This window comes from Stegodyphus dumicola, chromosome 1, assembly GCF_044657685.1.
Source record: "Stegodyphus dumicola isolate Sdum_Otavi_A_Nest chromosome 1, ASM4465768v1".
Taxonomy (NCBI): domain Eukaryota; kingdom Metazoa; phylum Arthropoda; class Arachnida; order Araneae; family Eresidae; genus Stegodyphus; species Stegodyphus dumicola.
This window is the reverse complement of record NC_140768.1, coordinates 278,308,652-278,321,298: the sequence shown is the minus strand read 5'-3', so window position 1 is coordinate 278,321,298 and position 12,647 is coordinate 278,308,652. Positions and strand designations below refer to the sequence as shown.

Genomic DNA, 12,647 nt, shown 5'->3' with positions numbered 1-12,647 from the left:
TGACTGGAAGGCGAGAAAGCCTATTAAACAATAACTTTTGGCACATAAAATGAAGCAAAGCGGTTATTGTAGTAAAAAAACTACAGATCTTGGATCACAAATGGCTGGAAAAAGGCCATTTTCAGCGATGAGGCTCATTTATTTGTTCATGGGTGCATATGTAATGTCCTTAGATGAAGGAAGGGTGAATCAATAAGACCTCAACATAGCCGACGAACCATGAAATACTCTCAAAAACAAATATTTTGGGATTTCCTCACTACAGAAGGCATTGGAAATGTACTTCATATTGACGGAATGATGAATTCATTGAAGTAAATAAAAGTTTTAAAACATAGGATTGTGCCATTCTCAAAATCCTTTGCAAGGACATTTCAATACGACTTGGCTCCAGGCCACAATTGAAAATCTGTCAGAAGATTAACGCTGGAAAATAAAATTGCTGTGCTAGATTGGTCTGGAAATTCACCAGACTTAAATCTGATCGAAACCTTGTAGCACATTCTCAAGGAACTTTCTTCAGAGTAAATTTTACGATAAACAGCGCATGATTAAGAATGCTATAAAGTACGATTCCATGATAAAGATGTAATACATGTATCAGTCAATGTCTAAGCGCGCATTAAAGAGGTCATTTGGGGAATAAGAGGCTATGTTTCCTATTAATTTTATTACTATCTCTATATATAAAAGTATGCAGCTAAGTTATCAAAATATTTCTTTGTCCTAATTAATTTGCACATTATAGTATAGCAAATCACGTTTCTCAAAATTTAGAAAGAAATAAGAACTTCGAACAAAATCTCTGTTTCCTCACTCACACACATATAAGCAATCCACTAAAAATGAAACAATCGTTAAAAATTATACGTTGAGTAAATCACTTCAGAGTGAGAGGTTTCAGTTTGATTACATTACTGCAACCTATTTCGTTTCAAATTATTTACATTTTAATAGTAAACATAAAATACCATTAATCAGTTTTTTCCACTTTTTTATATACAGTGTAATTTTGAAGTAAAATTAATTTTTGAATTGAATGTACAATGCAGTTATTTATTATACTAATGATTTTTAATTTACTTTTTAAAGCTGCCCTCAATAAATTGCTGCGACCACATAACTTTAAAATTCAATAAAGTGATAAATTCATAATTTGTTTTTATATTTAGTCACTGTTTGTCGTGCAACTACTTTTTCAAATATTTTTCTGCTAAATTCACCCCTCCAAAAAAAAAAAAAAAAAACTTTCTCCGTTAAGAATAAGATTTGCTTGAAGATTTATTCATTCATAAAAATTTATCAGCTACAATTAAATTTTAATTACAGTTCTATGCAACGAAATTGTTTAATATTTATAAATTTTAGAAATTTTGTTCTACGCTTTTTCTTCTCTTTGTTTTACGCAATATATGAAGCTACAATTATTACGTTAATTATTTGTTTATGTTGATTTTTTCTGCTTATTTAAGTCTTGAAATTTTGGCAACAGCACATAATAATTTAATTCCTGAAAGACTTGTGTCCGACTCTTATGAAATACATAAAACACTTTTTTCATCAAAATTAACTTTGATTTATGATTGAATTTTGTTCGGGTTTTAAATACTTGCTCTCTGAAACAGTGGAGGGCTTTGCTTTCAGTTCCGCTTTCGTCGGCTTCCAAAAGAACACAGATTAGTTAATGTATTTAAGATGCAAAGTTTTTGAGTTTGAGAAAAAGCTTCTGGCAGTTATCGTTTGCAATTTCGTTATTGCTTCTGCCAACAACTGAATCGAATCAGCTGTAGCTTTGCTAGCCGTAACTGTTCGCAAAAGCTGAAAGTCTGAATCAAAGTTTATAGGCGTGCCTTTCCTGTGTAAATTAGGTATTTAAATTTTACTTTCACATTTGTTCTGTTCTCCCGCAAGCTGCAGAGTTTTGTTTTTATTATTATACAAATTGCGTAATACCTTCAGGCTGCTGATTAAATAAAGAGTCAACTGTAAATCTTCCTTTGAGTTGGAGTTAACTGCAAATTTAAAAATTGAAATTAAGGCCAATATATTTTGAATGATTTCTATTTCCTAAATTACTGCGGTTATTCAAGAAGTTTCTTCAAATTGCTTCTACAATACTAAAATTTCTTCTTCAGTAATAAAATTTATGCATTATTAAAAGTAAAGATTTTATTTTACTTTTAGTAATAGAGAAGTTTATAACTTTCATAACTGCAGAAATTTTACTCTGCTTTTAGTATTCGAAAAACGTTGGATATTACAAAAAGCAGAAGGGCACCCAGAATCCCGTTTTCTCAGAATTTTCGCATTTTAAAATTTTTTTAATGAGAAATAAAAAAAGTGCTGAGAGTATGAAAATTTCTTCAAAGTTATTATTATTGATCCTGAATTAGAAAACAGAGGTAAGTTATTGCAATTTGTACTAATGAAGTTAAAAATGAATCTTTTACGTAATCATAAAAATGACGAGATATTAAATTTTCAAATGAAAACTCGAAATAAAAGCAATTTCAGATATTCAAAGAGTTCGTTTTACTTTATTTTTCATAATAATATTAACTTCCTGTAATATAATAAAAAATTCCGCATTATTAAAATGCAGATCTTTAGCTCCTTTTGTACCAAAATATAGTTTGCATTTGGAACTGAAACACTATAGCATCTAAGCAATACCTAATACCTCTTTTTTAGGTTAAATTTAGAACGGTCAGTTGGCATGTATTTGCCACAAAGAGGTATTTATGAATTTTCCAATGTAAAATATACATTTTATGCCATTCAGAAAGAATTTACCTAAAAATATTTTGTGTATTAATCACTAAAACATTAACTAACGTTTTTAAAGATAGGCTGTGTCAAACTGTCAATGTCAGGAACAACGCTTCTCGCTACTTAACAATAAATTGAACAATTCCATTACTATGTATGCTTAGTAATTAGTTTCTTTTTCCCATTCATCAATACAGAATGATCCCATTACCATGTATGCTTAACAATTAGATTAATTTTTTTTTCAGATATTACAATACCATGGTGAACAGAATGATTCCATTACCTTGTATGCTTACTAATTATTTTAATTTTCTCATCCACCAATACATAATGATTCCATTACCATGCATACTTAGTTATTATTTTGTTTTTTCCATTTACCAATACAGAATAATTCCATTACCATGTATGCTTAGTAATTATTTTATGTTTTTCATTTACCAATACAGAATGATTCCATTACTATGTAAAACATGATAAGAAGAATGATTCCATTACCATGTATGCTTAGCAATTATTTCATTTTTTTTCTATTTGCTAATACAGATTGATTCCATTACCATATACGCTTAGTAATTTATTTTTGCCATAGCAGAATGATTGCATTACCATGTAAACCAGAGGGAAAGAATGATTGCATTACCATGTAAACCAGAGGAACAGAATGATTCCATTATCATGACAAACAGAATTCCATTAACATATTATAATAATAACTTTATTTTATTTTTTTCCCATCAAAATTAGAATTTTTGGATAGTTCAATGCCACAATTTTAGATTTGTTTGTGAGATTTATCTATTCCAGTATCAACGAAAATCTGTATCATTTTTGCTTTCGTATTCAACTTCATATTTAACATTTTCGACAATGAAAATTATGGGGCGAAATTAATTAATGCAACTTGAAAATTATTTTTAATTTAATTATCATCCATCTGTAAGATGAGCTTGGATAGTATTACTTTCGTATAATATTTCATACTTTTTATAAATTTTTATGGTTTTAGCACATTTACCATCACATCTAATATTTTGTTCTTTCCGAGTAGCAACAATAAATAAAATAACCTAAGTAGTAAATCTAAATTTAGATACTACATTTGGTTAAAATCGCTTCGGTTTTTAATTTCATTTATAAGAAATAAAAGGAAAAATAATATTGTGAAATAATTTATGAAATTTAACTTGTTATAAATAACACTAATTGAAAATATAGCTTCAGCAAACATCTTTCAATTTTTTAGAAATAGAAAATATGCATTCTGTTACGAGAATGGAAGTTTTTTTCAAATGCCTTCAGATGAGAATGAAATTTCAGAAGACATTAAAACACTATAAGATGAAATAAAGAGGCTGTTCACACACTTTTTTAGACAATTTTGCTTTGTTGTAAAAAAATCTTCTGCTTGGAACTTTTTTTTAACTGCAGTTATATTTTTCATAAGTATAAATTATCGTCTGCACCTTGACAGTTTTGTTTTCACGAAAAATGTCTCTTTTAGAAGCAATCGATGCAAGGCCATGTTTGAATTCTTTCCGAAGAAAATTATTCATCTCTAGTTATTAAAAACGTTGTGAAAGCCATGGTTTTCGATATCTAAAACTACAATAGATAATGTTATCAACAACAAAGGAAAAAAAAGGCGTCAAAATTTAGCTTCAAGTGGAAAAATTGTTCCAAATATGTATCCAAGGTAAAAACGGAATGTTTCAAATGTTGCAAAAGTAAGGTCTTTAATATTAAAAGAAAATCCGCCAATTCAAAGGATAGTTGCAAAATCCTTAAAATGCTCAGTATCAATTGTAAACAAAGCCATTAATGTTGATTTGAATCTTAAAAGGGCGAAAAAACAAAACGTGCATCGTTGTCTACGACATATCGCCTCGCTGCAGAATTCTTTATGAGAAACATTTATCCGGACAAAATGGAAAATTGTTGTCACATACACATAGACGAATTTTGAGTGTATTTAAATGACTTCAATAAAAAGAGATTGACTTATCAAAAGGAGAAAAAAATCTTAAAATATGGTTCAAGGAATCTAACGAAAGTTTTTCTTTGGGATTTATGATTGTTGTTGGTTTTTCATATAACGCCAAATTAAAATAAAAAGAGTGTGGAAAAATGTCAAGATCAACTGCACGTATTATCAGAAACATATTTTATACCCAATTTTCAAATATGAAATACCTTCTCTTTACAACAGTGTGATTAATCAGTAGAATTGCATCAAGATAAAGAAAGCAAAGACACGTCAAAAATCTACTGTTAATTTCCTAAAACAATTAGAAAAAGAAACGGGTATGAAAACCATACCCGTCAATCACATCCCTTAGAAATCTCCTGATCTATCACCAATGTATTTTTGCGCATTTGGACTTTTAAAAAGCGGGTTGTCCAAATTTCAACTTAAACTTTCTTAGATTTTGGAAAGCTGTTCAAGAGGAATGGGATAGAATGCTTTTTCCGATGCTACAAAAGGCTTTATTGCCTTGGAAATTACGGTGAATAAAGATAGTGAAGGATTATCAAGCAAAACATTTAAAATAGAAAAATTTGAAATAAAATATTTCTGTAAGTAAATGAAAATCGTCTAAAAAGTGTGCGAACAACATCTGTATTTGTCCACCTATATTGTGTTTTTAACGACGTCTTCAAATTAATAGGTAATTTTGATAAAGCATTCAATTCCATTAGTTGATCCCAGACGTTAAGCACTAATCTAACTTCTTTTCTGCAGATTAAACATTTAAAAAGTGAAATCTACTAAAAATAAATATTATCAGTTTTTTTTATGAAAGAATAAATGTAATTTTCCTGTTAAATAAATGAAATATCTATAATATACGAAATTACATGTAAAATAACTATAATATCTACATGCAAACAGGAAAAAATAATCAATTAAAAACGCAAGTTTTATAATCCTGACTCTTTTCTTAGTATATTAATAATTTAGCAGTTTTGCGTTGATTTCAGCAATTATATCATCATAAAATACATTAAAAAGAATGAAACAAAAACAACTATAAATGTATTATTCTAATACTTTTTTTTCCTTGCAAAAATGCAATTTATTTTTGCTGGGTGGTTGACCACATGTTCACTTTTGGTGTATTGTGGAAGAACGTATAAAGCTACTCCATCAATAAGTGGAATTAATGTAATGAAAAAAAAGAAGTTGAATGATGGATGCATTATTTAGATTATACAATGTCAACGAATAATGTTTATTTCACACATCTTTATATATCTACTACGGTTGCTATTTATATTTCTTGCCGAATAATGAAAAAATAAATGTTAATGATCGAAATAAGTTTTATTTATTTTTAAAAATATTCTCCAGGAAGAATAAATATATTTTTGAATGTGTTTGAACCAATTTTCGAAGCACCTTTTTCACACCGATTGAGGTAACTCCAAAACATGCGTTTTGAATATGCATCAATCGCTTCTTCGAGTGTAGCGAATCGTTGACCACGTAATTTATTTTTGACGTGCAGGAATAATAATAATAAAAAGAGTCATTGGGTGCCAAATCAGGGATGAACGGTGGATGACCCACCAGTTCTATGTTTTGAACCGTCAAAAATTCTTTTGTTTGAGACGATGTGTGAGAGCTTGCATTGTCATGATGAAGAAATGATTCGGTTCTTTTTCTGGCAACCATTTGCTTCGATGGGCTTCTTCCGCAAACAACTTTTGTTGGATTGGGCTTGTCTTGGAAGACTCATATAGCCGACAGTTGTTTTGTTTAGGACTTATGTGCATAGATCGATGATTCGTCACATATTTAGATGTTATACACAGCCTTTGATGCACCATGAACGTTTTTTTCCAATATTTCCTTGCGCCAATCGACACGAGGATTCTTTTGAGCGTTTGTCAGATTATGCGGAATCCAACGCAAACAAATATTTTTTACGGACAAATATTCATGTAATATCTTATTGATGCTTATCATACTAATGTCCAAAGATGCCTCAATCTGGCGGTGTGTCACATGGTGATCTTACTTCATCAGTTCACGCACAGCAACGATATTTTCTGGCACAACAACCGATTTTGGAGGACCTTCACGGAATTCGAGAAGCGAACGTCGACCATGATTGAATTCGGTATACCAGTTTTTTACAATGCTGTAGAAAGGTGCTTTATCGCTTTTTTTTTTTTATAAAGAATGAAGGTCACCGAAGCACTTTTGTCTTGATAATCTACTTCGAAAGTTACGAAAAATAACCGCGCGAAAATGTTCACGAGTCAAATCTATTTTTTGTCTGAGATTAATTTTTCAATTTATTGTAAACAACACAAATCACGCTAAAATGGCTAAACGTTCTGAAGAAGGTATGGTTAAAAATTTCAGACTTTCGATTGGAATCGTCTGCGGTCGCCTACCAAAGCTTACTGCTGCCAAGGCCAGAAATATAAATAGCAACCTTCGTAATCATATCGTTGGTCAATATTCTGTCAAAAATATCTCAGCGAAAATCATTATCCGTAGACTTTTCGGTGATATTTTGCTAATAAATTTTTCTGTAATTTATACATTCAGCCGGTTTTCAACTAATTTTGTCATTCACAAAGTATAATAATATGCTTTTCTTAAATATTAATTCAGAAAATTATGACATAGGGTAAAGAAGTTAATCTATTTAAGTTTATCTAATGTAAGTTCAATTTTCGATAAGCCTTCTTGGAAAACACAAAGAGAATCTACATTTTTATCCTGCTACGAATCCTAAAAACTTCCCTTTTAATGAAAAATAAAATTTTATAAAATTAATTATTCAAATAATTAATTCATTAAAAATTAATTTTTCTATGTATTTATGTTATTTTAATATCGCTGCACCAAAAACAACTATTACATGGTTCTTAATTTTTTTTATTATTAAGTTACATAATTCATCATAACTGATTACCTGAAGTGGAAACAAAAAATACCCTCTGTTTCACTCCTATATTTTATTTTCTAAAGCTTTGAATAATTATATGTTCAACCACTCAGTTTTTCTTAAAAAGCAACTTTAGCGAAAAATCACGTACTGAAATAAATAAGACACTGAAAAACAAAAGGTTTCATCAAAATTTTCGGACACTTTTCCATATGTATTTCCTATTTCATTATTTTACCCAAAACATTTTTGATAAACTTTAAGTGTATTAGAGTCTAATAGACATAACTGCGTATTATCAGTTTAGAAGCAAATTCAATTCTTTCATCATACGTGTTTGAGATACCGTTCGTAAAGCCCGAAAGTGCACAGAACAAGTACTATTTTTCATTATATATGAAATAAGGACAATTTACTTACTTGTTATCTCCCATAATCGCAGGAAAGTAAAATATATTTCTTGGAAGATGTTCACTGTCACATCCCAAAAGGATAGCCACATTATAACCAAGTCCGATTTTCGTCGTTTCCTTTCCAACGCAGGCTTCGTTTCGACTGCAGAAGAAAATCGAAAGAAAAATTGTAAGACTCAATGAGCTGATTGCATCACAATTACCAATTGCTAGAGTTTTTCTTCGGTTACTGTAGCTGTAGTACTTTGAATTCATTCTCAATAAAAATAAAATTCGTCAACGTTTTACACCGAAGAGTTTTACCAAAGAGGCTTTCAACAAATAAATAATACGAAAGCGCGACATCTTGAAACTAAGAATTTCGAAATCTATCTTTTGATTGAAAAATTTGTTTTGTTTTTTGTTTTGTTTTTAAATTTGATTTATTATTGTTATTTTTATTTGAGTATGCGTATGTTTTTAGTTCAAAGGGATTTGAGTCTCGAAGGCCTATTACTTTTGTTTTGGCATTTTGCGTCGGACTCCTATAAATGTCGGTTCACTTTTCAAACTGTTGCCACAAAATGTTAGAGTCCTGCATAATACTTGAAGAAATTATATAATGAAAAATCTGCATAAATGTATGTATATTTCTCGTATTGTGATAAAATAACGGTATCTAGAGCCATTCAATTTTGAATGACGTAATCCTACTGCGAATATAGGCATCTGAAATCCCAAATTTGGAATTTGTTTTATTATCCATTTTATATTTTGTAAAACTTCAACGAATTTTTGAGTAACAAACTCAACGATTTAAAAGCGATCAATGGTAACATTTTACGGGGGCGGGAACCTTTTTATTTCTAGCGCGTCGAACTGTGTATCGGAAATTCTAAAGATAGGCTCATTTTAAAATTATTTTGCGACATTGCTATTGAACTAAATTTTATGGTTTAAGTGCAAAGAACATGATATTTAATAAATAAAGATAACACACAAAACGTTAAAAAAACGCCTCTTTGGACGTAGTTTAAAATCTGAAACATTTCAGATTTAAATTTTATTTATTTATTTATTTTATTTATTTTTTTATTTTTATTATTTGCTAGCAGAAGTATCCAATGGCAGTTAAAGTTAGATTGAGAGTAATGCATCTAACAACAAAGAGAACGATACAGCTGTAATCCATCTGTAATCACGATGCAAAAAATACGTTTCATAGTCATACATTTTTCAGTTTGATGCGATATAAAACCCACATAAAAAAATTCGATAGAAAAATAAACTATTTCTCTTTCATTATATAAGTAACAATGGCATGCAATTTTTAATTTCGTCTTTCTAATCAAATTGTGGTAAAAATTCAAGTTCCATCTAATATTTCACTTATGTTCAATTTTAGTCGATTAAATGAGGCAAAAAATTTATCATAATTCATCAGAAATGAATAACGCTAACAAACACATAAACAGACATTCGTCCTTATATATATCTATACAAGCTGCCCAAAACGGGGTATTGCGTATGATATGTAATGCCCCCTGGTACATTCGGAATAGCCAAATTCGTAAAGAGTTAAGAATAGAGGATCTTTGTGATTTTTATTGCCGCCTATCTAGGGCATTTTATAATAAACAGGAACTTCTGGACAATCCTGTGGTTGTTAACTATTGTTATGATACTAGGGACCCCAATTTCAGTAAACGCCCAAGGGCGATCCTAAATGTTAGTAATATGTAATTTTGTATATGTCTTATGCAAATTGTTGCTCGGATTCTTTATTGTATATTGTTCTTTTTTCCTACTGATTGCATTTTATTTTTACTAGTGGCACTAAGGCGTCGCACTTCGTATTTTGTTTCTCTTGTGTGTACATGTATTCTTCTGTGAAATAGTTGTTAAAAAATAGTTAATTATGTATGGATTAGTAATTAGGTACTTAGGGAAAAAATATGTATTTATTTAATTATTTAGCACATTCAGTTATATTTCTTATAATTCGAAACTTTTATCATGTTATTCGATGAGGGGTAGGGCTATGCGCCCAGGCACCCTGGTGGTTAAGCACCGCAGTTCAATGTATGTATATATATATATCTATAGATTTTGAACTTAACAAATTTTTAATTAGCAAAGTCTAAGGATGTGAAAGCTATAATAGTAGTAGTTTTTTTATAGTAGTAGCAACATTTTTATCTCAAACGTGCGAGACTGTTGCCATTCGGAAAAATGAGTGCGGAAATTAATGTTTTCGGAGTTTTTAATTAATATCTTGGCTGAATAAAGTCGTACGCAGTCGAAATGGCTTCCCACGAATTTTCGGAATCGGGTATAATATATTTAATGTTTGGGAATGCTATTTTTATATCATCTAAAACTTAGAAATTTTTTATTAACAAACATTAGGATTTGAAAGCGAGCAGTGGCAACAACTTTCGAAATAAAGCAGATTTTCATCTCCAGCTTGAGAAACTGTTGCCACTCGGAAAAATGAGGGAAAAACTTATCGTTTTCCCGAGTTTTTAATTAATACATCTAATATTTTTTTTTTTTTTTTTTTTTTTTTTTTTAAGTGGACGTCGACCTTTTTTCAGGCCCTAGAAAAGAATCGTAGAAAGTTTGACGACGATAGCTATAGTAGTGACTGAGTTATTAGAGGACAAATAAACAGACCTTCTTCTTTATATATATAGATGTATGTAAAATAAAGAATATGTAAAATAAGATTCTTTACATTTAATAGCATCTTAAGTTTTAATTCAAGCGCAATTGCGCTTTTGCATCTGAGGATCGTGGTTCGGTAAAACCATCGAAACTAGTCCTGTGAAAATTTGAAATATAACGCTGATTTTTGATGTTTGACTTCTGAATTAGTATTTGTTAGGCGTGTTATTCAGGGTATTATTCGGCGTATTATTCGTATACCTTCAGGGATAATAGAGGAGAGGAAACTGTATTAAGAAATGTGATTATTGAGTGTTAGGGTCAAATGAAATAAGAATAATATTTTTAAAATTAATTAACCTTAATATCATTTTTGTGAGGAAGTTATTTACAAATTATTTTGAACTCGTATATAAGCCGATCTCCAAATTTTAATAGAAAAACATTTGTAGTCTACATCCGGATTTCACGACGCTCCATGCAAGAGCAAAGTCCTGTCAAATATTAGTCTTCCGCTGACCTTTTTTTCTTTGACGGAAACATTCATGCTTTTTATCACTTCCTATATTTAGAGTTTTCTAGGAACAATTTAACCATGCATTCAAGAAACGAATTTTAATACTCAGTGAGCACCTTAAAACTTTATTTTTCCAGCATATTTTGAATAATAAAGCTTAAACAATTCATTCTGGATAATGAATGTTTTATATTAATGATTTAACTAATCATCCCAATCATTGTTTCTGTACTTAATTCTATACTTTATTTCTGTTGAGACAGGCAATACATTGAGACAGATTTTTTACCTTAAATAAGTTCCCCCAATGACATGAAAATGTTTTTAGCTGTGTGAGAAATATTTGGGTCTTCTGCATAAATCTTGAACCAAAAATTTAGGAGCTTGTCTTACTTAAATTTCGATTTGAACTTCAAATCTGTTCATTATGTCGCTAAATCATTCCCCGTTTCCTTCATTGGCAAGCCTTTTGATTTAACGTACGAACGAAGTACTTGAACAAACAAAGTTTTATCAGTCGTATTACTTAGTTTTCTCTTCTTTTCTGGAAAATATTCTTTTGTAGTTTTCTATAAATGAAATAGGTGATCCATTGTATAATTTTTAATACTGTTGTATAAATGCAATTCATTTTCCATTAGAAAACTGTTTAGCTTTGCAAAGCATGGAACTTCAATCTGTTTGAAATGTATCGTATATCGAATTTTTAATTTGACTCGCGAATCTGTGGGTTTGATTTCTGGAATCCTGGAATTGAAATACAGTTTGAAGACAACTGTACTAAATTGTTAGTTCCATCATATATAGAAACAATAGCCTCTTATATGTTTTAGAGTATAACAAGCTATATGTTAAAACAATAATTAAACCAATGATATCAAATATTACATTCCTGATATTCTTTTCTTTAAAATGGCTTTTTAAGCTATCAATGTTGTAAGGTTTATCCTACGTTTTTAACAGTTATCTTTAGTTAAAGCTACTTTCCTGTCCCTTCTAATTTCAGCTTACAAATTTCCTGCCAGAGTGTGCTTTTAGAATCACGATAAATGCAAATGAAGGAAGAGCAGTACTCAAGTCGAAGTTCCACAGAGATTCTGACTAGCGAGCGTTTGCTTTTTGGCTACGCTCGGCTGTATTTCAAACCGTTGATAGCTTCGCCGTTTAGTTAGCATTTAGGCGCCAACTCCTGTAGAATTTTGATAGCTTCGGCTATATCATTTTAGTTAAGCATTGTTTAAGTTTGATTGAATCTTAGCACTTTTGAGTTCAAGCCCAAGTGGAGGCTTTCTGAACGTCCTGAGAAAAGGGCCATCTGTTAATCCTTATTTTGAGCAATAAAGGGTAATTAATCCTTCTTGAGTTTACGTTCCTGAGCTAAAGCGATTATTCGCT

At 30.2% G+C, this 12,647-nt stretch overlaps 1 protein-coding gene across 6 annotated transcripts in view; it reads right to left on the bottom strand.

The window, feature by feature from the left end:
• Window positions 1-12,647, bottom strand: part of LOC118198216 (uncharacterized) — a 57,321-nt gene that overhangs the window by 27,552 nt on the left and 17,122 nt on the right. For all 6 annotated transcript variants that reach the window (XM_085807455.1, XM_085807454.1, XM_085807449.1 and 3 more), the window contains one exon: window positions 8,097-8,231. In XM_085807455.1, the coding sequence (XP_085663581.1) occupies window positions 8,097-8,231 (135 nt within the window). Of the gene's footprint in view, window positions 1-8,096; window positions 8,232-12,647 lie in introns of those variants that run through there.